Here is a 27,852-nt window from a genome sequence, read left to right on the forward strand (position 1 = left end):
CCTTACACAACTGATTCTTTCTTCATTCTGCCTGCATCTCCTCGCCGGTGTTTTAACCTTACACGTTTCTCACTTTGTTTTTTCAATCAGATAAAGATTAGGAAATGAGTGGGGATCATTCCCACAACGATGACCAGGTAATAATAAATGCGTTTTGTAATGTCATCACGGGTGGGCTCAAGTTAACTTACTCATATTTTCTTGCTACTGTTTTATTTGCTTGGGTTGACAGGTTAGCTAACTGTTACTACTGCTTGCTAGCGCGCGTTAGCAGACTATGTTTGTAGCCAACACATTTTATTGTTAACGTCCACCTGACAAGTATCATCACCTTTTTACTCTTAATGTTAATGAAATGTTGTACCCAGTTAGCTTTTACGTTACATAGTTACGTGTGAACTTCTAAGACAAAATGAAGTACATTTAAATTAGCGTTAGCTGTAGCTACAATGTTAGCTGTAGCTAGATACTTCGGTAACATTAGCCGCTAAGCCATATTACCAGCCAGCGTAGCAAGCTAACCTAGCTTGCTAGCCAGCTAAACTGTCGCCGTGCCATCCAGCAAGTTCAAAGTTACTTAGCCGGCTAGTTAGCTACTACGAATTTTAACATGCATCTGTTTTTTAATTTCCAGATTGACTGTGGCTCTCGGGTCAATGGTAAGTTTATGACATTACGCTGATATGAGAGAAAGAGGATTCTCCACAAATTCTGACGTGTCTTCACTATTCCATATTTAACGTTAGTTTTCAGCAAAGGACAGAAATGGCGTCCAGAGACTAAGTCCTCTGCCTCACTCACAAGCGCCTATTGTTCAAAAAGGAGGTCTTGAAAAAGCTTTTTAGTAATTTATTATCTCTATTCGACCGAATATTTACACACATCTGGAGGTGTTTTATCAGTTTATCATATTAGCTTTTCTTGTTGATTGGTTTTAAATACCACATTTCCCATCTGAAAGTGAGGGTTTGGGGGTTGAGGACTTAGTCTCTGCGCCATTTTCTTTTTCGGTCTAGCGGCCTGACTGTACTGTAGCAAGCTGAACATAGGCAACACAGGCAGTGAAGTGCAGATGGCTGTATGGTATGGAGGCGAAACGCGGAGGGACGTTGCTTCCTCAAAGATCTCACAGAGTGACCAGGAAGAGTTAAAATTTGTGTGGATGTCTCCAATTCGTTTTCATAATCAAGATTATTATATCCTTGTTGGCCAGGGTTACTTAAATAAATTGGCTTGTCTACACAATTCAGTGCAATATGTTGGATACTCAACATAGCTAACGTTACAGGGAGTTTACATTGCTTTTTATTAGGAGAAATCTTTGGTTCAGGGAATATTGTTTTTAGGTTTGACCCACATTTCTAGTCTCAACACTTCCAGTGATTTTCTTTTTGATTAATCACAAAGTTATCATAGGTTAAATAGCGGATGATGACAGCAGCTAAAAGTAAAAAAGCATGTGTTTTAGGAGTTTTACATGTTATCATCTGGCTAAACCATATTAAGATCAATATAAGAAGTGGTTATCATCACCATACACTGCCCACAAAAAAAACTACACAGTCTGTTGTGAAGTTAAGTGTTTTTGTTTAGAGCTAGGACAAGGGCTTCAGTGATGTAGCTGCCAGTTTATGGACAGAAGATGCTAGTCCTCCCATAAGATAGTCAATCATCCAAGTATGGAGGATTATTGATTCATGCTGTATTTCCCCTATGCACCCATATCCCCGTAAAATCATCCTGAGAACTGCCACTGTCCACACAGTCGGTCTCCTATTCCTCAGCAACAGGGCATTTTCAGGATTTGTCTTGCGGATGTTTTGGTGTTGTTCATTCCCACAAATTTTGGCTGGATTGAGCTGTCAGGTATCACAGGAGTATGTTCTGCTTTCTAATATAACAACATCAACTTTGAACAAGCACTCTTAGTAATAGTTAATAGCCTTGTCCTAGTCTAAAAACTTGCTGTCCTTTTTTGAAGGTTCAGTCCTTTGGCTCCTGACTAATGAGCACATTTTGCACGTTCTGTGTAAATACTCAACTGTTAGGCTTAACTCAGTCCCAGTCACCTATGGCGTATAGTATATTCTGACATATGACACATTTGATCTGTAGACTGTGAACAGTACAGGTTTAAGCCGCAACTCTAGCTTTATTAGATGGATACGTTCACTGTTATGTCTGTAACAGTATGATGGAGCGCAAAGGGCCCCTGCAGTGAAATGTGTCTGGCAATGATTTAGCCTAGATCTCAGAAGGCAGCGATGATATACAAGCGTTCACCCTGAATGATGCAACCAAAGAGGGCTAGTTCTTACTGTGATAAGCATTACAATCAAGGACGAGCTCTGTCAGTTTGGGGGATTTATATTTTCTTTGAGGCCAAAGCACTCACTGACCTATTTCTATTCTGAGTCAAAGTTTCTTTAAATTGTTTTTGTCTGTCACTTGCTGAAATCACATCATGGGGGAGGGACAACTTGTTTTGAAAACTTGCTTTACTGAGGGTTAGTGTCTTGTTACTGGTATTTGTACCTTGATCAAAAGCCTCAGGCCTCCTGAAACAACTTTTAGGTTTTTAAAGTGCTTTTTCCTTTCCTCAGCTAAGATGCATATGAGAGCTTTTGCTATGTCTGTGGCTAGCATGTGTAAAGGCAGAGGGTGAAAGCTTATTTTGCTCACTTGCATGTTACAACCTGTCTACCATTTCATACTGTCTCATAAACAATGACCTATAGACCCATTTGGGCACAAGGGGGTGCTGTCCTACCATGCAGTAGATGTTCAGTACATGACACAGATTCAGATTGTACTGCACAGTCATAGCTTGTCTGTAGCATTCTAATGCATGCACTTGGATAACTAGATGGATGGATTTTGAGTGCTTCCTTGGTTTTCAATAGAGGTGATAGTGTGTTTTATCAAGTGGACCTCTTTACTGTGACTGTGGCCTGTCCACATGCACACCCAGTTGTGAGGAGTGTACTTTGTCCATCTTTAACCAAGAGCCGCTGTTTATAGGATCCAGTCATACTTTGAGCATTTTTAATTTTTCTTAGTGAAACGTTAATTGTTTTAAGGTGGGTTTTTAAGAGGTAGGTCTTGGTTGTGGAAAGAGGTTAATGCTGACATACCAATCCTTGCCTTTGCTTTTTCTTAGTAGACTCTCAAATTCTGTGCCTCCAAAGTAGCTTGTTAAGAATATCTTTTTCACCTGTGAAGAATATATCACAGAATTGTCTGATTCTCCTTTTAGATTCTCACAAGCATAAAGAAAAGTACAAGGATAAGGAACACAAACACAAGGACCACAAGAAGGATAAGGAACGGGAGAAATCAAAATATGGCAGCAGGTATGACGAGCAGAGATGTCAGTTTTGTCACAGATGTTTCTATTTTATTTCACTGAGAAGCTTTGTAAATCATTGAGATACAGGACAGAGATAGGCTTCATCAGTGTTGTTTGTTTGACCAGACACCACACAATCTTTTCTTTTCTTATCAGGCACAGAGTGTACAAGACTTACCACTTCATTATTAAAGTTAAGTATTTTCTGCATTGTACAGTTGGAGCCGTAACTTGATGTAATGGTTGTTATATTCCCTTTAAACTGCAGTGACCACAAGGACTTCTCTGACAAAAAACACAGAGACAAGGAGAGGGAGAAGATGAAGCACAAAGATGGAAGCACAGACAAACACAAGCACAAGGACAAGGAGAAGAAGGTGAATTACCATACAGATACTACACAGTAGAAAGCACGTGCTTGTCAAAGAAGTTTGGTTCACTATTCCATTCTCTGTATATTCTTTATTGTTATGGCCAAATTGCAATTTGATATACTATGGCAGCACAGTTAATAGTATATCATGATTTTATGTTCTATTATTAATAAAAATATTATTTGGCATTATTAGGAATGTTATGTTTAGAACAGCGGCTCTATCAAATCAAACTGTCCTGTTTACGTTCCTCAGCTATTAACAGTGTGTGCTACATCAGTCACAGCTGTTGAGTGCTCTCTGCGTAGCTTATTCATTTCTGTTCACATCTGCCATTCCACATGATTAAAGCATGATGGATCCACTAATGATAGGATAGGGAGACAAATCTGTCCTTCGAATCAGAATATGGAAACCTTGTTTCAAACATAAGCAACATAGGGGAAAAATCGATCACTACATGTGGAATTCGGTTTCAAATGAGGTAGATGTGAATCAGATGGTTCCAGAGTAGAGAGCAAACATTTGCTTTTGTTTTTGTTGCGCCTGAAAGAATCATAATGAATTGACTGAATCACCTCAATGATCATCCAAAATCTAGTTTCATGTGAGGCTGCTCTAGCACTGCTCCTGCTACACAAACCTTGACGAAAGGAACATTTAACAGTGGGTCTCTCCATGAATCAGACAGAGAGACAATAACAAGTTAAATAATGTATAGTACAATGTATTGTTAATCAATGTATTGTATGAATGAGTGAGATTGAAAATGATTTATGAGTTAGAGATGCTCTAGCTGCTGATGCTTTAGGACCACAGGACAAGGTTGAAAATGGTCGCTATCTTGATTTTAAGATGCGAATAAGCAATAAAATAACTTTATTCCCAGATCATCAAGACTGACGATCATGATTAATAATCATAGTCACAATATTTGGCAAAATCTAGATTATCATTCAAACATAATTGTGCAACCCTATAATATACTTTATTTTACAATGAACATTTATAATCCCAGGTTTTCCATTCATAACAAATTCTTGTTGTCTTTGACCTTTCAGATGAAGTCCCTTGATGGCAAAATCAAAAAGGAAAAAGAGAATGGTTTTGCCAGGTAAGCCTGTAGACATTTCACAAGTCACTTGAATGCTAGATTTAGGATACTAACACATTAATTAATTTATTCAACAATTCCATTTAAAAGCAGAGAACAGCATATAAAGCACAGAATATCATCAGTCCAATACATTAAAAACCGAAAGTCTGACGCAGTAAAGCCCTAATGCTTATTTCCATTGTGGTCCTTTTAAATATTTAAATTTAAGCCATGCCTGATTTGTTTATTTTTTCTTTTGCAGTCCTCCACATGTGAAGTCTGAGCCTGAGGAGGACTTCTACCACTCTCCTAAGTCTCTGAAGAGAGAACGGGATGATGATAATGAGTGAGTCGCCCTGTCCCATTAGTCTTATTATATACTTCTCGCATGTTTGTGTTTCATTTGAGCTCATGACATTTGTGCTGCGCAGTTCATGATGGATGTACAGTTTTCCATAAAGCAGAGTATCTCAAGCAGAATAGTGCTCACCCATATAACTACAAAGATTATCAACAGTTTTGTTTAGATTATTATATTTATATTATATAGTACTATAGTTAAAATGATTAAGGCTACAAGACATTTGTGAGATAAAATGTCCAAGTTTAATTTGGCAGATCAGTCCAAACATCAGTATGGACACGTTATTCTTTGTTAGTTATCTGACTAACTGGGTAATCCTGCTTCTTGAAATACCCCCTGACATATTAGACACATTTTATTTTTAAACAAGTTTCTACAGTTTTTCAACTGTTCACTATATAAGATCTCCCTGTTTTCCAAAAGGCATTGCTGAACTTTTTTTCAGGAGACAAATGTTGATTGAAAATGACCGTTGCCTTAGGTAACATAGGGTGTTGTCTTTCAGCTCTGAATTCAAGCCTAAGAAAATAAAGATCGAAAATGACAAGAAGGCCAAAAAGAGGAAACAAGACGATGATGAGGTAAGCAAAGCCCTGAGCAGAATGTAAAGTTGGTCTTGGTTTTCATGTCTGTCTTCTCTAAGCACAATGAAGAAACGTCCCTTGATCCTGTTCTCCAGTGTGTTTGGGAAAGCTCAAGGAGAGGGAAGCACCTGAGGAATTGGGAAGGGTTGAGTTTCAACCCCCTTGTGTTGATACTGGACATTTTTCTGCCAGCCAAGGACTGAAAAAAGTCTCACGTAGTTTCTCTTCCCTTTTTAGGACATTAAGCCCAAAAAGACAAAAAACAAGAAAGGAGTAGTCTCTGACGGAAAAAAGAAAGCAAAGAAAGAGCCAGAGGAGAAGTGGAAATGGTGAGTTATTCATGTCACCCAGCTGTGTCATATCTACATGCTAGTTATCAGTATGATGATGGATAGAGTATGGATGCGTTCTGTGTTGTTTTTGGATCAAGTATTATCTTCTTTCTGTAGTCTATTCCATCTCCTTACTCAACAGCGTTATGTGGTTGATTCCAGGTGGGAGGAGGAGAGATACACAGACGGCTCCAAGTGGAGGTTTCTGGAACACAAAGGGCCAGTGTTTGCTCCACCTTATGAGCCTGTTCCCAGCAACGTCAAATTTTACTACGATGGTGAGATTCTGTAGTAGCACAGGATTATTTTACTTTTGCTGTGCTTGAACAGCAGTTAAGGGGTGTGTGATTTGTGTGATGGCACTTCTAGATGTTGGTGGTTGATTAAACACTCTTTTCCGTCTTTCTAGGTAAGCACATGAAGCTCAGTCCAGAAGCCGAAGAGGTGGCCACCTTCTTTGCCAAAATGCTGGACCACGACTACACCACAAAGGATGTCTTCCGGAAAAACTTTTTTAAAGACTGGAGGAAGGTAAGAATGAGTCATGGTGTGGGGAAGTGGAGTGTTTTGGATCAGCTCAAAGCTTCAAAAATCTTGTAGAATCTTACAAGCTCATTGTTGAAGGTTTTTGTTGTTGAAGGTTTTTGTTTTTGAGTGTGCCAACTTTTGCTGATCCAACAGGAAATGACTGCAGAGGAAAAGACTAAGATCACAGACCTGAAAAAGTGCAACTTTGCCGATATGAACGAATACTTCAAGGCGCAGTCTGAAGCCAGAAAGGCAATGTCAAAGGAAGACAAACTGGTGAGGCATACTGTTGTGCAGTTAAACTGATATATAGGTTGGCCAATATTGGGCTTTTATTGAAAATCAGATATTGAGCAGTCAGTGTTGTCCACTTGACAGGTTGCAGTTTCTTTAATTGCATATTTGTTGTATAATTTATCAATATTGTCTTTGGGTATCCCATAACCTGATTTCATTCTAATGCAATGTTTTGATCAGATTTGCACACCAATATGTTTATTCATATTACCCTGGGTTTTCGTGGCGAGTATGTCCCACGCAGTTTCAGATGCTTTTTGACACTGAATACTTGGAATTTTTTGGGCAGTTTTTAGCATGAAAATGGTAAAATTTGAAGATATTCTCACAAAATATTTGCTATTGCCAGCTTGAAACCTAAAAATATCTGTATTGTCCTTCAAAAATGCGTATCAGTCAAATCCTACACCCAACAAGACCGAGTTCTGATGCGTCTTTCTGTGCCTCCTGTAGAAAATAAAAGAAGAGAATGAGCGCATCCTGCAGGAGTATGGCTTCTGCATCATGGACAACCACAAGGAACGTATTGCTAATTTCCGCATTGAGCCCCCTGGCCTGTTCCGCGGCCGTGGAGACCACCCCAAAATGGGCATGCTTAAACGTCGGATCAGACCTGAAGACATCATCGTCAACTGCAGCAAGTGAGTGAAAGATTGTCTATCAAGCTTGATGGACTGATGTATTTTATGGCTATATTGCATGATGATTAAATGGTTTTATTAACGTGTCCCTCACAGAGACTCCAAGCACCCCAAGCCTCCCCCAGGCACCAAGTGGAAGGAGGTTCGTCATGACAACAAGGTGACCTGGCTGGTGTCTTGGACGGAGAACATCCAAGGCTCCATCAAGTACATCATGCTGAACCCCAGCTCTAGGATCAAGGTGGGCTAATGAGCCTCATGCTGCACTATAGCAGGGTTTGTCCTGGTTTAAAATGGGTCTTTGTACTAATTGAGTGTCAGTGTCTGCAAGTTCCATTAAGGTAAATCTAACTGAAATGAAGGTGAAAATTGGGGAGGGTGGGGGGGGGACCACACGTTTTTCTGTGTCAGAATATGGGTCTGCATGGCTGGGCTTAATTCTCACTAGAAAAACGGTGCGCCAAAAAACATTAACCTCTAAAAATGAGTTGAAGGCTGTGTCTAATAATATTCATGAACTTTTGAAGCCTTCATTATAGGTAATCAAATACCAGAAATCTTAACTCATTGAGGGCCTAAATTTGTTGCCGTGGATGATTTCTTATGTCAGGGGGATGTTGACTGAGAGGTCGGTGTTACTTTACTACTTAATACTTTTCTACCTTTTTTAAATTAATTGTTCAACAGTGACACTGGCACTAGGTAGCCAGCATCATCATGGCTAGTTATCATGGCAGCTAACTAGCTACCACTCAGCTCAAAGCAAATATTTGCGCACTTTGATATGCATAGTGTGACAGGGCCTTTAGAGTTTTATTAACACGGACCCTCCGCTGGTCAGATGACCACATTGTGCTAAAAGTTCTACATATTTTTTTCCCCCCAGTTTGATTTAGTTATTTTTTTTTCACTGTGGTGTCAAAGGAAACTGCTCTGGCGACCAACAAAGAAAATTCCTATGCTAGGGGAAACCCTGCACAATACTGCTATCTAGTAGTCTCAATCATGAGTTCATATGAATGTCTGCATATATGACACACAAAGTCCTCTGTCAGTTGATGGTTATTCCTCTCTCATCTTCATTTGTGCTGTGTGTGTGTCTCTGCAGGGAGAGAAGGACTGGCAGAAGTACGAGACGGCCCGTAGACTAAAGAAGTGTGTGGATCGCCTGAGAGCCCAGTACCGTGACGACTGGAAGTCCAAAGAGATGAGGATCCGACAGAGGGCTGTGGCTCTCTACTTCATTGACAAGGTGAGGTGGACGCTGTTGTTGTCATTGGCACTATACCTAGCATGTAGCTTGATGGACCGACTTGTGGGAGTTTAATGTAGTATAATTGCTTTTTAACAATGACAGTAGCTTGCAATTGAGGTTTAGTGGGTGCTTAAACGTTGGTTGCTGTGAGGGTAATGTTCCTCTAAGCCGGTTTTAATCCAGCTGTCCTGATGTGCACTAGCTGGCTCTGAGAGCGGGTAATGAGAAGGAGGAAGGAGAGACTGCGGACACAGTGGGCTGCTGCTCGCTCAGAGTTGAACACATCAACCTCTACCCAGAGAAAGATGGTCAAGAATATGTGGTGGAGTTTGACTTCCTGGGTAAAGACTCCATCCGCTACTACAACAAAGTCCCTGTGGAGAAGAGGGTAAGGACATCTCGCTGTAAAGCAGTGTTTCCTGAGTGTTCCTAGACTGCCACTGTTGTGTTTAAGTATTTGTTTCCTGCCTCTCTTCCAGGTATATAAGAATCTTCAGTTGTTCATGGAGAACAAGGAGCCGGATGATGACCTGTTTGACCGTCTGAATGTAAGCACAATATAACCTTTTTATGAATGGGAAAGGAAGCATGAGTTTCCTTTCAGCAGAGCATTCGGTGTCTAGCTTTTGGCACACTGATAACATTCAGTTTTCCCATCTAATGACCGCTTTCATTGTGTTCCTCCAGACCTCCATTCTGAACAAGCACCTTCAGGAGCTGATGGACGGGCTGACGGCCAAAGTTTTCCGTACCTACAACGCCTCCATCACCCTGCAACAACAGCTGAAGGAGCTCACCAGTCGTAAGTCTCCACCTTTCTTAACCTGCGGCAAGCACAGGCTCTGAGACTCTGTAATCCCCACCTGAGTCCTGCTTGATTTGGTCCCATCAAGAGGAGTTCATTATGAAATGAGAACTACTGGATGCAACTGCTTGTTCTGCATTTATAGTATGCATTTGCATGTGGGGAAAACTGAGCTGCACTTGTTTTTTCCTCAATGAGAACTCCTTTTGTCGGTCACATTTAGGATTTCATTCAGAAAACTCATCATACTCACTCTCCCTTTCTAGCGGATGAAAACATTCCTGCCAAGATCCTGTCCTACAACAGGGCCAACAGAGCTGTGGCCATCCTGTGTAACCATCAGAGGGCTCCACCCAAGACCTTTGAGAAGTCTATGCAGAACCTGCAGACTAAGGTGAGAGCGTCTCTCTGAACACTTGGGCTGCATTATGTAAAACCTTAACAATCTCACTCTGTTTGGCTAAACTTGAAATGGATGTTAGTTATCCCCAGTTTAATCAGCAGGTTCCAGTAAACGCTGTCCAGAAAGAACTAGGCCCAAGTTGGGCTTTAGTATGCGTCGGGTTTACTATGTTGAAGGTTGTCATGGTGTGCACATGATTACTGTACTGAATGTTTGTAACATGGTTACCATGCTGTTGAGGTTGAATTTTGTATCCTCATTTTTTGAGTATAGTGATAAGATGATGAGTTAATGATCCTTGAAGGGAATTTGGGTCATTGCAGCAGCAAAATAATGGGATTATATACCAAAAAAAGCAATATGAATATAGCAAATGGGGTGTATTAAGTATAACGCAACTGATACTTCCAGTGTTTCAAGAACATGAATTGGAAATGTACTGGAAAAAAATCTGATGTCCTTGGTGTTTAGAGTTCCCATGGGCCATGTGTGGATTTGACAAATAAAATGAGGCATTGAAAGTTTTTTTTTTTTTTTTAAATGAATAGATGGCCATGAAAATACTGTTGTAATTTTGACAATGTCATATCTTAGCCTAAAACATTCCAATTTTGAAACCTTGAATTTCACCAAACAAGACCTTTAAAGTCTTTTCAAGTTGATGTCCGAGTGATTGTAAGAACCCTGTGTTTATATCCTATTTCAAGGTGTTACCATGCAATTGTTAACAATGCTATATAGACACAAGTACGATAAATTCATGTTAACTAACCACTATGGTTTCTCTCAGATTGATGCAAAAAAGGACCAGCTTTCTGATGCCAAGAGAGAACTGAAGAGCGCCAAGGCTGATGCCAAAGTACGGAGAGATGAGAAATCCAAAAAGTAAGTAGTTTTAAGATCTGGTGTGGTGTGTTTCCCTGTTCCCCTGCGAAGGACTAGTGTATAACTTTTTGTGTTTTCTGTCTCCCTTAGGGCTGTGGAGACCAAGAAGAAGGCAGTTCAGAGGATAGAGGAGCAGCTGATGAAGCTGGAAGTGCAGGCGACTGATCGTGAGGAGAACAAGCAGATTGCCCTCGGCACTTCCAAGCTCAACTATCTGGACCCTCGCATCTCTGTGGCTTGGTAAGATATTCTTGACATGAACACTTTATTGAGCTTGCCTGTTGTACCAGCTCTGTTGCTTTAGCACTCTTGCCCCTTTGACAAATGCTGCATAATTAACACAATCACGTGAAGAGTGAAGAACATTGTGCTGTAATGCAGCTAGTCAACATTGAGGTTTGCCCTTCTAATTTCTGTCTGGTTTTGTCTCCTAGGTGTAAGAAGTGGGGCATTCCCATTGAGAAGATCTATAACAAAACCCAGCGTGAAAAGTTTGCCTGGGCTATTGACATGGCAGACGATGACTTTGAATTCTAAATCCAAGTTTGTGGTTTTAACTATGATACTTTCATTTTATCGGATACTTGTTTTTAGCTTAACTGAATTTCACCCGATGGCCAGACCTGACAAGGGATTGTGGAGAAAGTTTGAGCTGAAAAAGAACGGCGACGACAGGGTAAGAGGAGATGTTGAGGCCATTATGAAGTGGCAGGAGGGCGTTGTGGTTAGTCTGAGCATCTGATCTGAGATCAGGCAACATGGCTGAACTATACCCACAACTGAGCGTCAAGGCGTAGTCCCAGTAATTGGAAGACCCTTTTACCTTTGGCTCTCTCCCTCCTTAGGGACAAGACCTGACAATGCCTGAACTTTGAACTCTGTGGTCCTATAGCTACTGTATTAAGCAAAAAAAATGCTTTGTGTATCATTTTATTATCTTTGTTCACTCACTCTGTATTTTAGCCCTCCCATGTATTATTAATGAATTCTATATTTTGATAGAAGAGAAAGTTAAATGAATTCCTTAAATACACCCACGCGCCTTTTGAGGAAATGAAATGTGAGCTCGAGTTTTGAGTTGTGTGTGTGGGGGTGGGGTGGGGGGGGAGACCATGGAAGCTGTGTGTTTGGGTGAATATTTTAAACTGGACTGTGTTGAATTGTGTAACATGAAAGAGGATGCCTGGACATGCAAGGGGGAAATACTGCAACCATGTCAATATTTACTTAAGCAAGCAGAATGTGAATATTTTGTTTTACAGCCTCTATCAGGGACTTCTTTTTCAGTGTAAATGTGAACCAATCATTTTTTACCCTTTGGGTTGCCAGCATCCTCTGAATCTTTCTGCATAGCCCTGTCTACATCTGATTTTAACTTAATTATTTTTAAAAATTGTTCCAAGAGAAAAAGAAACCAACTCCCATATCTGTTACTTGAAGATAATGCTGTTTTAATGTATTTTAAGTCAGTAAATGGAAAGTGTTTTTCTTCCCAGAAGGGTATTTGAGGGATATCAACTTTGCCAAAAAAAAAAAAATCACCAATCTGTTACAATTTAGGCAGTTTTTTAATTGTGTAAAGATTGAGGACAAAGAAACATAACATTTAATGTGAATTATCGATTAATCTTATTCCACTTTGTTCCACTTGTATGACAGGAAAGTTGATGTAAGTAGCTGTAAAATCAACGTCCTATTCCTGTTTTACAACCTTTTGTCATAGCCTTCGATCATGTTTTATTTTGTTTTTGTTTTTGAGTTTTATGCTCATTGTAGGTTGAAAAATAAATAAAACCCTACAACACAACATCTATGGTGTCTGTGATTTTGTACACTCTATAATGTTTATCAGTAAACATGTTAAGAGAGCTAAATGATGTTTCTGCAGACTAGTATGTTCCTCGAGCTGAGTGTAAAAACAGCCCTTCTCCTTGAGCGGAGGCCCCCAAGAAGCACAGCTGCCTGTTGCTTTTGGACCAGCAGCCAGCAGCCATATAGGAGAGATCTGCCAGAGTTATGGGCGTCCTCATATTGGCTTCCCCGAGCACATTAGACCTCTTCATAATCTAACGATGGCTGCCACTACGAGCCTGTAGCACGTAGTGTGCAAGGTGGAACAAAATCCAAAGACAAAATGAAGAGCAGAGGTTAAAGAATATATAACTTAAAACCCATTACATTACAGAAAGAAGATGACCCGTTTCTGTTTGCAGGACTTCTCCCCTCCCCAGCTGGAATACATTCAGCGTGAACTGTGCTGGTGTGCTTGACTGGACTCATTACAACCTCGTGCATTCTTGTGAAGTTATTCTGTCCAGCTCTTTTATGCCCCGCACGGGAAGGATTTCATGTCTTTGGCAACATCTGGCAAGCCGGTGCCCCTTTCTTGTAAATAAAGCCACTTTGCCCTCAGTGCACATCCTTTTTATTGAATTGGAAAGCTCTGATCACCATTTGCATACATATTTCAAAGTTAATAACTCACACATTACAGCTTACAGATAAAATAAATAGCTTATATGGCAACGATTGTCTGCCATGATAGCAGACGGAAAATGTTTCTTCCGTAATTCATGTCCCATGAGTGGTTAACTGCATCAGCAGCTCCTCACCAGCAGATGACGCTATGCATTTGTCTAAAACTTAAGTATTTACTTCCATGTGACTTTCATTTTCATCACAGTAAATAATTTGACCAATTTCCATGTTATTCTTATTCATCCCATAGTTGTTGAAGAAATGATGAGACATTAATGCTTGGTGAGTATTCTGTTTATTCTGTAAAGATTCAGAAGTGTAGAAAGGATGATACAACAGTGCTTTATGATCAGACTATTTCATAAAAGTTTTAAGTGATCATAACACCGTAAGTCCAGATTCCATTTATCTCAAACCAAAATAAATTTGTAACATTCGACACAAGTGCATACACTGCTGGTAGGAGATCAACCTCCAATTTCACTTTGGATGGTATAGCACCGTTCTTAGCTATTAGCAGCTTGACAAAGATGCAGCTTAATAGGATTCATGTAGTGACTGTATGTTTATATGAACACAAGAAAATTCAGAGGAGGAAAGATCTCCTCATTTGGCTCTCTAGCTAGCACAATATCTCACTCTGTCAGTGTCTAGGGATCAAATTGATAATTTTGCCTTGAAGAACATTTTGCCAGTAACAATATTTGATACAATTACAGCTTAAAAGTTAAACATTTCCAAGTGTACAGAAAGCAGCACAAGATTTTTTTTTTTTCACAGATATAGACCAACAGTGACCATCAATGCACTGGCAAGTTATTTTGGACAGCACAGTAGCTGGAAAGCAAGGTGATGGGCAGACAGGTCATATCAACACATGGACAGAGCTGAGTAAGGCAACGTTAGCGTGACAGGCTTCTCTCTGTTCAGTTTGCAGGGCAGTGTAGTGTATTGATCTTGACACAGCTGTCAATATCTTTACTGTGGGGCAGTGTGATTTTAGCATTGCTGTCTTCATTAGTGCATTGTATGTATATAGTCTCTTGCGTGTAGCTGAACTGCTAAGTGATCACCAACATTTATACAGATCTAAATAAAACATGTTTGATTGCATCTGGACTTACAGTGACTATAGAAGAGTAAATAGAATTGAAAAACCAAATAACGGAAAAAGAAAAATTCAAGGCAGTGCTGAAGTACTGGTTGCTAAAAAAGTAAAAAATATCACAAAGCCAACAATAACATTTCCTTGACACATCTTTTGTTTGTCCAGTCAGTACAAACCCTCCTTTATAGTGCAGTTTCAATCATATATATATATTTCTCCCTCTGCCCAAAAACAATATCTCTCGGCCCTCTCCTATCTTTCCTCATTCAAGTCAGTTTTCCAGTCAGTGTGCGTCTTTTCTCTTTCTTTTCTTTTGTCTGATCCCTCGTACTGACCTCATTGTGCACCCTCCCCACACAACCACAAAGAAGCATGAAAGGCTTAAACATCACAGGACTCAAAGGTGAGAAGTTCTTTCTTTTGACGATGGCAGGAAGTGATGGCAGATGGAAGAGGAGGAGGAGGAGGAGGAGGAGGAGGAGGAGGGGTGGGGGGTATTCACAGTTACAGTCAGAGTCCAACGGTCCAGCTACAATCACATCTGCTGTCATAATGAACACTCTAGACCACGGCCAGGGAGCGAGCCAGACTTAACCATCCTGTTCCTCTGGCGAGATTGGGCCTGCTTCATCACACCTCCAGCAGCTCCATCCTCAGACGATCCCTATCAACACACACACACACACAAATATAAATTGTGTAGATGCCATTGTTAAGTTATTGTATGTAAGTAAGGTACTTTTTGAGAGGAAGCATTGTAAAACAACGCCTGGGTATGAGAAACTTGCCTCTTGGAAATCCATCTCACCAAAGACAATTGTCATGATTTATTCACATATATTAGCATGCTCTCACAATCTATAATTCAACGGCCCAGACTCCTACTTGTCTAAAAATAGCTTCTTAAACACAGACCTTTGATTGCCTGAATAAGCTACTCAGCATGAGTACCTGTACACCCTTCTCCTGCCTCCCTTTTACTGTACCTCTTGCAGTAACGACTACAAACAACAAGATGACATACTTTCATCACTTCACCTGGCTCACTTTTTTTTTAAATTTTCTTGATTGATACAAAGCACTAGCATCGAGAGTATATGCTTACATCAGTGACTTTCATTAGACACAAGCGTTACGGCTTACCTGGCCTGATTGGCATCAGTCTGTTGCTCAATGAATGACTGACTGGTCACTGGCTGCTGGTGGTCCTCCGCTCTCTCTGACCAGGGATCCTGCAAAACTCCCGGCTGCACTGACTCCTCAGCTCTCCCTCGCTCTCCGCTCTCTTCTGACCCCATTAGACCCAGCAGCGGTGAGTATGAATCCTGCCATACAACCCGCTGCCCTGAGTTCAGTCCCGCTTCTCCCTCAAGGTGCTTGTTCATGTCTTTCCCCGATATTTTCCTTTGAGCCATCGGAGGGTCCTTCAGTGTCTCGGCTTCGGCATCTCCGCGGCCTTTCACTTCCTCTGCAGGCAGGCGCTGATAGCTCTCCAGCCACTTCACCTGTCCATTCTTGTGGCTGTAACGGCTGTCGCTGAACCAACGCACCACCTCCGACTTGGGCAGGCCTGTCCGGACACTTAACTCCTCGTACTGCTGGCTGCTGGGCCAGCGGGTGCTGGAGAACACCTGCCGGAGGATGTGCACCTGCTCCGGGGTCTTCTTTCCCCAAGGGGGTGAGAAGGACGGCTGAGAAGTAGTCACCTCAGCCATCTGAGGCTTGAGTTCTCCAGGTACGATCTCAGAGCCAGATTTTGTCTCTGGTTCGTTCATCTTCAGCCTCTTCAGGTTGATCTTGATGGGGTCAACTTTCAGCTCTGGACAGCTTCTGTCCCCCAAAAGGGGGTCCTCCTCCTTGATGAGTTGCTGTAAGATTGACATGCCTTTTATGGGAAAGTCCTTGTTGCATTTACCCTCATCTAAAATGGATGAGCTGCTGCTGCTTTTGGTAATGACAGTGGTGCTGGTGCTTTCATTAGGGGATTTGCTGGCATGGTTAAAGTAAGGGACACTGTCGTTACAGGCAGTGCTGGGGCAGTCATTGCTAATACTGCTGTTGTTGGTCTTGTGAATATAGTTGTTGTTGCGATCGTCATTGGCCTTTGTGGCTTGGGACTGCTCTTGTGGACTGATGATGCTGTTATGATTGTTACAGGTGATGGTAGATTTGCTGGTGTTATTCATGATCACTTTACTCTTGTTACTGTTGGAACCTTCCAATCCAATTGGTGTACTGTTACTTTTGACATTTGGTTTGCTGTTGATGTCAGCAATGCTGTGCTCATCATTATTGCTAATGTTGGCAGAGCAAGTGACAATGCTGTTGATGCTGTTGGTTGGGCTGCTGTTATTCACAAGTTTCCTGGTGACAGTCTCACCACCATTACTACTACTGGAATAACTGCTGATGCTGCTGCTACTACTGCAACTACTGCTGCTACTGCTGCTTCGACTGCTGCTGGTGCTACTGACACAACCGCTGCTTCCAGCCATGTCCAGGCTGAGGCCATTGCTCTTGTCTGGCTCCACGGTGGGTTGAGTATTCTTGGTCAGTACCTGTGTTGTTCTGACTACAGATGGAAACTTTGGGGGGACAACCGGGGTAGAATAGGAGACCCTGGTGACCTGGGGGTTAGTTGACATGCTAGCCTGTGTGGCTATGACCCCACCGGGCCTACCTTTCAAACTGCCATAGGGAACTTTGGCCATCTGGTAGTTTGGTCCCATTGGGCCTGATTGGCCAGGCTGGGCAGTGACAGTGTGGTGGGTTACAATGTGATTGACGTGCCTTTGTGTAGAGGGCTGTTTTTGGGGTGCTCCACCCTGGAAGACGGTGTTGAACATCTTCCTCCTGGCCTCTTCAATCTCCTCAGGAGACCAGCTTATGCCCTGCTTGAGCCTCTGGGCAGTAAACCACAGTTTGATCTGCTCTTCGGGGAACTCGGAGACCACCGTTAGATAGCAGAGTTCGGCTTTGGTCGGGTAGGGAAACTTGCCAAAGGAGGTCTTGAGAAAGCTGCTGGTGTCCATGGCAGCATCATAGGTGGGGATGCTGCTAAGAGGGATCATCACCTTTGGAAGGTCTTTGTTGGAATCAGAGGAGGGGGAGGAGTAAAGGGAGGGAGTGTGCTGGTGAAAGACTTGATTGGACACTGTCGTCTTAATCACATGAGCGACAGTGGTCCTCGGCATAGCTGGGGCAGCAGAAACACTGAGAGCCCCGTTTTGGAGTTCAGGCACATTTGTCAGCATGCTGGGGTCTACATCCTTTCCAGTGTCTATCTTCCGTACCTCCACGGTGTGGGAGACCACTATCTTTTTGTGCTCCCCCTTGGCTTTCATCATCTTTGCAATTGGTGTTTTGGTGAGGGAGATCCCAGATTCTCTGTAGTCCTCTCCACTGTCTGTGAAGAGACTTTGCTCCACAGTGGTCAACCCATCCCTCTTGTTGACGTGTAGGGAGGCAGTGATCAAGCCCTCCATTATCCCAGGGTGGGCTTTAGCATTATGCAGAGCCAGGGCCTCAAAGCGGACGACTGACACCCCACAGTTCAGGCAGTAGAAGGTGGGCTGGGCCCTGAAGTCTAAGTGGCAGTTGTGCATGTGATCCAGAAAGTAGTTTAGGTCTCTTGACTCGAAACGGCAGGTTGGACAGCTGTATGTGCCGCCTTTCTGCCTGCCACTGCCACCTTCTGATTTGGAGGAGTTGTGGGAGAAATGGCCAGACTCCTCTCCGGAGATGCTGAGTATGCTATCTTCTGGGATTGTTGGTAGGAGTTCTGGTAGACAGCCCAGAATGATTTCCTCACGCACATGTTTGGATTTGGATGGTATCATGCAGGGTACAGTGGATTTCCTCTTGCTGGCCATTGTGCAGCTTTGTGTAGATGGGAGAGTGAGTGATTGGTTGTCCGGTCTGATGAGAACAGAGGGCGGGTGGATAGTGGAGAGGGCTGAATGAAGTTTAGTGTCATGGACCAGCCGCTATGATATCACAGTGTTGCTTCATGTTTGCCTTCTGTCACTTTAGGACTCCTGTCACATGGACAACTGTGTTTTAACAGCTCACTGGGAACCTGTGACAGAGACAGTAAAAAAAGAGAAAGACGAAAAAATATATGAAAATATCTGATTTACAAGACTTGCTCCATCTTTAAATTGGTAATTACAAAAATGTAAAAAGATTGCCAAATGGATGACAATACCTCTACAGTTACAGTTTGACCTGGCAGTATAACTAGCGTAGTTCACAAAATGGTGTACAGTAAATATAAAGGAGGGGGTAAAACATAAGAAAAAAGAAACTGATTAATTTAACCTAAACACTGTCCAGACCTATAGGTTAAAAACTGTGCGTACATGTTAGGCACATGTAAAAAATAAATAAATCCATAAAGCGAAGATGCTTTCAAAAATAATGAAATGAAAAGTTTCTAAATATCAAAAAATGTACTATAAAGAGCAGTCTACTGACACACTAATGCAGAAAACATAAAATAATACAATACAATAAACATCTAAGACAAAATGTATATAAAAAAATGTAGGGTTCCTAAGGCCTTTGCACAGTAGTGTATATAAATAGTAGATGCAGTTTGTTTTACTATTGAGAACAAAATTGAAAACTGGCATATTTAAACATGATATATTATTGCAAGCTGGGTGTAGTGGAAGTGGAAGGAACTTGTAGTCCCATGTAGGGTAACAATGTAGGTGGAAATATCGATGTCGGTGGCCTTATAAGCAACTACAGTGCTAATGTAAAAGTGCAATGCATAAGGTTTTTTTCAGGACAAAACTATTTTCTATGCCTATAATTCAAAATAAATATTAAAGCACAAACATGTAGTGGTGAAGTGGGTCTTGCTCACTAGACCCACTTTCTTTTAATTGGCATGGGAGACCATGGACAAAATGATTCATGCTTTAAAGTGATGTTAATTAAATTGTTGATAACATAAATTATGTCAAAGCCATGTGGAAGGCATAAGGCTTTTCAAAATATAATTCGGTGCACCACACACACTGCCTCAGTCAAGATAGCCAGCAGCTGGCCTGTCAGTGTTTCAGTTATTTACTTGGATTTCCATTGACTTTTTCCTAGCTGTCACATTTACATAAATTCTGGAAAAACGTCCATAAAAACTGGCGAAGCTATTCTAATCTAAGTGAATTTGGTTGTTGTTCCTGATCACGGCGTAGGTTTGGCACCATTAATTATGAATAGGTTGAATTATTGTTTTGCAAAGTATCATTACATTAACTGTTCATTCAACAGAATATGTAATTAAAAATGTTAGTTGGGGCGTCCTAGTGGGTAGTTGGCTAAGGCGCATACCATGAAAACATGACATTGTGGTTTTGAATCCGGCCTGCGGGACCTTCATTGCATGTCTTCCCTATTTTTCCCCCATCCCATCTTTCCTATCTCTCTACTGTCAACTATCCAGTAAAGCTGAATACCAAATAATAATAATAAAGAGAAATTGCCTCCAATAATGTTTAAGGGAATATTTAATATCAAAAGTAATTAAATGTCCACTACTATCCTCTACCTGAGGATTTTTTTTTTATTTTTTATGTGTCTTTTGAGTGGGACTCACTTCACCACTCCATACTGCCGGTACTAGATGTATCTGACCTTACCAGCTGTTTCACATTATCTTCAGCAACCAAAAATATGCAAAAATATGCATGCCAGTTTTCAGGTTTGTGTTCACTAATGTTCATCCACAGAAAAGTGCTTAGTACCTGTTTCTTGTCAGTATACAGAAAGAAGGATTGGCAGAAATTCTGTGGATTTTTTTTTTTTTATAATAAAATGTGAACATGGATTTTGGGGTTCAACAGACAAATGTCTGTTGAACATGGAAGAATGCAAATCTTGGCAAAGACGCTCGGAATGGAAACACGATGAATATTTATGGGGAAAAGTTCATTCTTGACATGCATTGGGCCACGCTGACCTGTTTCCTCTTTTGTTTCATATTGTAAAAGCAAACATATGCAGGGTTAAAAATACATGGCTGTGCTGTAGGTCAAGTGCATGTCATTACATATTCAACTTCTTGTCATGTGCTTCACATTAAGGCCAGGCATTAGGCTGCCAAGCTTGGATTTGAGCCATGTTTCGCATTCGACAGAGGTTATACCATGCCACCCTGCATACTGTAGTGTCAAGAGCCTACTGGAGCGATCAGCTGACTAGTGTGTGTCCCAGCAGTAAGGCGACAACAGTAATGTTGACGACATGAAACCTTCTGATAAGGTCTGATGAGGTTATTGCAAACACATCTGGGCCCATTTACAGGCCGGGGGGGCTCAAACGTTCGCATCTTTTGTGCGTTCGACCAGCATGACACTGCATGTGCGCACATACAAAATACACAGATCTTTAGGTGTCCAAATGCATTAGCAAACCGTATATTCAGACCTTCCCTTCCTGTAATACTCCTGCTACAAGGATGGATACGGATTGTATCTGCTGCGTTCAACACTTCTTTCTTTTCTTCTGCGTCTCACGAACTGAAAAACGCCCCTCTGTGCCAGCATGCGTGTATGTATACACCCTTAGAAATATTTCTACATTTAACAGAGTTTTGGGGGATTTTGTCTAGACAGTGGACACCCCCGATCGATGTTTTTTCAGTTGCATGGCTAACATTTAGAGCCATTTTCTGCACGATATGTAAAAGAAATCATTAGGAAAAATAACAAAATATGAAAGTGAAGACATCGCTCTGCTTTTCTCTGCCCTCTAAATGAACTCTTGACACACACAGACACATGCGCGCACAGTTGGTGCACCCACACACACGCATACACACACACACACACACACACACAGCCTCTCTTCATACCTCTCCCCTCTTCCTTTCTGAGAGACGGGAGAGGTGTTGATGTGTGACATGCTGCTGAAAACTGCTCTCATTCTATCATCATCTATCCATATCACTCAGGCTATACCTTCTCCCCCTGCGAGCTGATCTCATCTTGGGGAAAAACACAGCAGCTGTACAAACACTCACTGCCATACCACCCAATACCGTGTCTATCTTGAGATTCGGCGTACCCCAACACCTTGTACTGCATTTTGTAGGCTGCACCGAACACACGGTCACATACTTTCCGACAAAATTTTGTGTCGTGCCGCATTTGCACGGCCTCAAAAGCACTTTAAAAGGCATTCATTTTGCAGCCTCCACGTGTATGTTCACCATGGCCGGCTGGCTGGTAAATAAAAGATGAACCTGTTCCAGAATTAAAAACCTCAAATGACTGCCCAACAGTACACACTGATCCCAGACAGACTGTGACGTCCTCTTTGTAACTGCCTCTTTTTCATTTCTAATGACGGCTGCCTTCTGACAGAAAAAAACCCCCAAAAAAAACCCCAGAAACAAAACAAAACAAACAAACAACGAAAAAACTAGGTCACCAGCATCTTATGCAGTAATCCCGGTTCACTGCATCCAGACGCGGGCATGTGCTGTATGTTTCGCCGCCGGAGAGGTCATGATACCCTCTGACGGCGCAGTCGATTAACCCCTGCTGAGGACACGGGGTTCAGCGAGTTTGTTCCACTGAACTGGGGATTTAGAAGACAGTTCTCACGCAGCAGAGGGATGTAGTCATGCACATCTAAAACATCTGTGTGAGAGATCTTATTATGCTATATAACTTCAGACTCGTGTTTCATAAAAACTGGCTCAGTGTGGCTGCGCTCTCCGTATCCCATTTTCGAGTGATTCATTTTGTCAAAGAGGACGGCACAATGTATGCAGAAATAGCATGCGATGGAAAACGAAGCGGCCAGACAAGGTAGTTTGGTGGTGGCAGTCGGGTGTGTGCGGTGCAGCGGCCGACAGCGGCCCCCAGAGCGGGACGGCACGCTGCGACGACACAGACGCCGGCCCAGCGCTGACGCTCCCCTCCCCAAAAGCACTCCACCTCCTGCATGAGAAAACCCAAGACAAGCCAAAAGTTGAGAAAGGTTACATAAAGAATCAGGTCACCTATCAAAAGAATGGGCTGCTTTATCTAGCGAGCGAGACGTGCGATCAGACACAAGACAAGGGCTTCCCAGACAGGGAGCCATTGAATGGTTCCCTCTGAAAAGCCCGGCCTCGTGTTTCAGCGGCGAGGTAGACAACGCTCAGACGATCACTGTCCCCAGTGTGTCATATGTCCTCGCACTGGCACCGGCTCCGCGGCACAGAGGGAGGAAGCTCTTTTCATCTCGGCGGACCCGGGGAGTCGTATCCGAGCGGAGGGAGAGCGCCGGAGCTCTCAGACGAGCTTTCTGAACACCCACGCTCGGCGCAGAGCGGAGAGCCTCGCCGTGTGCGCCGGGCTAAAACCGCGCCGGAGCCATTCAACTTTTCAAAAACAAGCGTTTCCAAACAAATGGGATTAAACTAGATTAAAATCGGCTAAGGTCTTATACGTTCCGCCTTATTTAAGGGGAGGTTTAAGATTTACACAAGGCCTCCCTTATGTGGCCTTACACTGTCATTTCCATAACAATATCATATTTACATCTCATTAATATTTAATCATGTGCGCTATACTTTTAAATGACAAAACAGCTGAGTGTGCTGCTCTCATTTCGACCAATCAATTTTCAAACTTGGGGACGAAAAAAAAATGCATTTATTCCCTTTCATCGCCTCATAAATCGCTGCAGTAATTACAATATTACTACATGAAAAAGCCGTGCCCAGTCTAAAGTGCAGTGCTACCAGCGGAAGCCGGGAGGCGAGGCTGCAAAGTGGTTGCTCGACATTAAAATTTAATTCAAAACAGTCCACTGATTCAGACACTCCCAGATTGTTGGGTCACCTACAGCTGACATTAACAAACAGAGATTGGTGTTTTGTTGTGCCGCTTGTCACATGAATGAGAATGTGAAGGCAGGAGGAGGAGGAAGGACAAAGGAAGACAAAACTCAGACATTTGGGAGTGAAGTGAGAGGATGACTGATGATGATGACAGACTGCGCTGCTTCAATATTCCACCCCCCCCCCCCCCCCCGACACACACACACACACACGCACACACACACACCTTCCCTGCTCACCTCCACAATATTTAACACCTGCACCATTCTGACTGAAATCTCTCTCTTTGAACTGAAAAACTGGCAAGGAGTCTCTTGATGCGGCAGTCACACTGGAGCTGGAGGAACGACATAATACTCCCTCACTCGTGACAATATTTGTTTTCCGTGTAATTTGTCTTGACAGTGATCCGCGGCTGTCTTCCGAGTCGGCTTCAAAATCAGCCAAACATCACCTGGCATCCGCTTGGGGGGGAGGGGGGGGGGGTCGGGGGCAGAGAGGGGAACTCCTGACAGCTACATTTGAATGATCAAAAAATCTGTTTAGGGAGGACATTTTCTGCCAAATGTCCATTAAATAGATTAACGTCATGTGAGTGGATCAGCTGGACACCCAAATATAAGCCAGAGACAGAGAGCAATTACTGCCGTGCACAGAGATTGGGAACAATGGCGCCTCATTTATAAGGGAAACGTGATCCAGCGCCGGGTGCCTTCAGACGGCTGACTGTCGAAGTGCGATTGTTCCGTTTCCTGCGTGTCTGGGTGTCTCCTGTGTCCATCACGCCCGTCAGTGTGGAGTAATGTGTTGTTTTGGGGGTTTTTTGGACAGTGTGGACGGACATGATTCAGTTAGGGGGGCTCATCTCGTACTGTACTCTCGCCGGCATGAATAAGTGGCGGGCTCCGGCGTTACGTGTGCTGAAAAACAATAGAGAGTCATCAGGGTCATTAGCACAGTGCTAATACAGCACACCGGTCCGCCGCGTCTCCGCTGCGTGTCCAGCCTTCTGTGGCGTCGGTGTGTTTTAGGCTCTGCCTCCGCTGCAGGCTCTATACGTGGGTGTGTTTGTATGTGTGTGTGCGTGTGTGTGGTAGTGTCTGAATGTCTGCCGAGACGCAGGTGTTGTCAGCCGTCTCCTCCTCCTCCTCCTCCTCCTGCTCCTCGTCCTCCTCCTCACCCCCCTTACCTCCATGACTGCAGCCCCGTCCGCTGGGAGACCAGTCGGTGGTGCCACTCATGTGTTAACATTGCCATGGCAACCCCTCTCTTCCCCTTGCCCACCACACCACACACACAGCGGAGTCACTCGCCCACACCCACCAACCTCAAGACACACACACACACACACACACACACACACACACACACACACACACACACTGAATTCCTTGGACTGCATCCGGTGCAGGACAAACTTAATCCACATGCCCTGCCAGCCATCTTTGAAAAGTCCATTCATGGTCTAGTCTGTTTCAGATAACTTGGGCGAGGTTAGTAATAAAGACTCAGGTTTTTCTTTTTCAATTAGGCTGTCGCGACGCAGAAATTCCTGCGCCACTGTTCTTATAATATTTACGACAGCGGGCTAATAACAGAAAAATCGGAGCTGCACACACTGTAAATGACCTCCTGTCAATGTTATTGTCTTGTAAAATCAGCATGGAGGCCTGGGGACCGAGGCTGTACAGTGTGTCGGGCCGCATTCTGCCCGTCTGAGCATCTTTGTTGAATGCTGCTGTTTTCTGTTATGGTGAGCGCTCACTCTTGAAATCTTACATTGTTCTCCAAACCCTCTATCTGTGGCCCAGATAAATGACAGACAAATAAACCATGGTGTGCAGGGGAAAAAAAATTCTGAGTCATGCATCCTTTTTCATCACTTTTGATGAATAACTCCTTCAGTTCTGTAGCCAAGACTACAGGCATTGATTTGGCAACTTAAGAAGAAAAGGAAGAAAGATGGCGGCATACCGCACATTGTACTGTCCATCCTAAAATGGCTGACATCACAGCCTCTTACAACTGCCAAAGCTTGGCAAATGCCAGCTCCTGCTGACCGAACCTTTCTTGCATGGGACAGAGAAAGTGGTAGGGGCTCATTCCCCACTAGCCCCAAGGTTTTTTCCCTCCACGAGTGCATAGAAGTTTCTTTTGGTTGGAACTGTGCAAACATGCTGTTTCAGTAAGGCTTTTGAGCGCTCTGGGCTTCGATACGGCGTCGGTCTCTACGACAAAAGCAATACGAAAGGATGAAAGCCCCGAATAAAAGTGAATCTGTATAGAATGCCGTCCTTTCTGGTGGGGAAAATAGGACTCGGTACTGTGCTCCGGAGACTATTCTATGAGGACCATGAGGTATGCCGTTATCATGAATGCTTGTTTGTACAAAAAAAACGGCTGGGAAATAGATCTGGTTGGCATTAGATAGTTGATTTTCTTCTCTGAACTAAAGGAATGTTATACACTCCATGTCAGCTAAAACTGCAAATCATGACCATATGACCTTCCTCAGTATTCTCTGGCAGGAGATCCACAGTGAACTGTGGGCGGCACACATGAACATATTATCTAACTGCCGGTACAAATCGGAACACCAAAGCCTAAAAGTACAGTATTCCAGGTAAATGAGTGGCATGTGCAGATGCCTTTTTTGTGGCGGGGAGTGGGCACTCCTGGCCCATTACATTGTGTCTGTGTATACAAACACTCCGCTATGGCCACAACCAAAACTGTGAGCTGTGCCTAATTGCAGGGAGTGAGGGATGAAAGGCAATATGCCTGGCCTCATTAGAGCAGTTCCGAGAAGGGAGATGGAAGAGCGTTCCCAGGCATCCACAAAGGGAATTGACATTCCCCCGGTGTAACCGTCCTGCAGGAGTGAAACCCTCCGCACACAAACACACCGACTGACCGGACCGGGCTGAACCCGGTCCACCGGAGCCGCGCAGTGAGAGCTCATCTACCTTTGTTTTGTCTGTCATCACACACGCCTGCAAATGTATCTGAGTGCAGAAAATATCCACTGGAGCCTGGTCTGTGTGCTCCGCCACACTTGGAGGTTCCACTCCATAATCCATGCGCCTACTCTGCTAGGAAAATCTTGATGGCAGATGTGTTGCACAGTAGGTTTAATAACCTAGATTATACGTAACAAGCGTATAGGCTTAAATGATTTAAATAATAACCACCAAAATATCAATTAATAATGCTTGTTGAGTTGCTAGGACAATTTGGGGCTCTGTGTGATGTTTTGGACACAGGAGCCACACATGATACACTGAGGCAACATTAGTCAGCAGAGGTCCCTCCCCTGAGGGAGAGGGAGACACATGGCATTCAAAGCTGGCTCAACATTAATGTACAGAGAGAAAATGTGACTGTACAGGAAGTGATATTTTAAATAGAATGGCTCACTGACATAATCCACAGTTTGCAAAATAGTCTGCTCGGAAAAGCAGCAGCTGTACGGATACTGTATGTTTCAATGTGTGTGTGTGTGGAGTAAGGCAGCAGCACATGTTGGTAGGAGGAAGACGAGGAAATGAAAGAAAGAGTCCTGTGCATAGAGATACAGGCCTACCTTTTCTGCTCTGGCAGGAGGAAGGGATTTGCTGGGAGTTCGCGATCAATAGATGAAAATTGATACTTCGCATGCAGTTTGAACATCTATGGACACCGAGCCTTCATAGATCAGTCGATAACCACGCTATAGCCCTGTTTTCAAAAGTCTTTCACAACTAAAAACACTCACACTTGGACTACAGAGGGGAAATACAGCGCGTTGTGCAATAAAATAAGCAGATACGCCACATTGTATAGCGTGAGAGGAGCGCTAAATCAGACGGACGGAGGATACATTGTTGTAACTGTAACAAACTGACGAGTTAACCCGTTTCTCTCCATTCACAAGGCTGTGGGGCAAAACACTGCCTCGGAGCTTACTTGCCAAAGGCGATCTGCCACTCTCAGAGGGCTATATAACCTTATGAATATTCCCAAAAAATCCTCCACTCCCCCCTCCACCTACTGTCGCCATTTTATACATTGGCGACTTCATATAAACTGCCATGACTACGGCACCAGATGAAAATTCAATATTCAACAGCGAGCCATAATTTCAGTAAACAACTTGGGGGTCGCGCCTCGCCAATAATAAGCGCGATTCGGCTTTTTAAAGAGTAGATGCGAGCTTACCTTAACAGTCGGCCGGGGAAAATGGGATCCGACATTAATATATAAATGAATAATATTGGATTAGCTCCGATCGTTGCGCTTTGAGAAGAAGAGGAGGCGAGGAGGGGGTGGGAGCTCTCCTCAAGTGAACCCGGTGAACTGGCGTGAACCCGTCAGTGACCACGGCAAGGTACATTACATTACATTACCTCTCCACCCCTCATCCACACTGTATGGAGACGGCAAAACAACTATGGTCGGCGGTGCAGGACGAGGCAGCTCCAAAAAAAATTATAGCGAGTGTATTTCCTATGAACACGTGATTCAGAGCGTCA

At 43.1% G+C, this 27,852-nt stretch overlaps 2 protein-coding genes across 2 annotated transcripts; one reads left to right on the forward strand and one right to left on the reverse strand.

Moving 5' to 3' along the window:
- The first annotated feature begins 18 nt into the window (after positions 1-18).
- top1a (DNA topoisomerase Ia) lies at positions 19-12,306 on the forward strand. The gene is made up of 21 exons (XM_071917418.2): positions 19-137; positions 635-659; positions 3,257-3,353; positions 3,618-3,726; positions 4,785-4,837; positions 5,082-5,165; positions 5,689-5,764; positions 6,005-6,096; positions 6,262-6,377; positions 6,509-6,630; positions 6,781-6,903; positions 7,378-7,565; positions 7,662-7,806; positions 8,674-8,817; positions 9,023-9,208; positions 9,300-9,368; positions 9,508-9,622; positions 9,892-10,019; positions 10,819-10,913; positions 11,004-11,153; positions 11,348-12,306. The coding sequence occupies exons 1-21, from the start codon at positions 105-107 to the stop codon at positions 11,448-11,450; spliced, it is 2,253 nt and encodes a 750-aa protein (XP_071773519.1). The 5' UTR covers positions 19-104; the 3' UTR covers positions 11,451-12,306.
- A 1,361-nt stretch (positions 12,307-13,667) lies between these two features.
- Positions 13,668-27,822, reverse strand: zhx3a (zinc fingers and homeoboxes 3a). The gene is made up of 3 exons (XM_071917470.2): positions 27,539-27,822; positions 15,643-18,577; positions 13,668-15,163 (listed from the first exon to the last, which is right to left on the reverse strand). Exons 2-3 carry the CDS (start codon positions 18,369-18,371, stop codon positions 15,130-15,132), a joined length of 2,763 nt encoding a protein of 920 aa, XP_071773571.1. The 5' UTR covers positions 18,372-18,577; positions 27,539-27,822; the 3' UTR covers positions 13,668-15,129.
- Positions 27,823-27,852: the final 30 nt, after the last annotated feature.

The sequence above is a fragment of the Centroberyx gerrardi genome, chromosome 5, assembly GCF_048128805.1.
Source record: "Centroberyx gerrardi isolate f3 chromosome 5, fCenGer3.hap1.cur.20231027, whole genome shotgun sequence".
Classification (NCBI taxonomy): domain Eukaryota; kingdom Metazoa; phylum Chordata; class Actinopteri; order Beryciformes; family Berycidae; genus Centroberyx; species Centroberyx gerrardi.

Excerpts from the sequence above, each read along its gene's own strand:
- top1a (XM_071917418.2), top strand. The coding sequence starts at position 105 with ATGAGTGGGGATCATTCCCACAACGATGACCAG. Across the intron at positions 9,209-9,299 it reads AAGTCCCTGTGGAGAAGAGG|GTATATAAGAATCTTCAGTT; the intron begins GTAAGGACATCT and ends CCTCTCTTCCAG. Across the intron at positions 9,623-9,891 it reads GCTGAAGGAGCTCACCAGTC|CGGATGAAAACATTCCTGCC; the intron begins GTAAGTCTCCAC and ends CTCCCTTTCTAG.
- zhx3a (XM_071917470.2), bottom strand. The coding sequence starts at position 18,371 with ATGGCCAGCAAGAGGAAATCCACTGTACCCTGCATGATACCATCCAAA. Across the intron at positions 15,164-15,642 it reads ACTGATGCCAATCAGGCCAG|GGATCGTCTGAGGATGGAGC; the intron begins GTAAGCCGTAAC and ends GTGTGTTGATAG.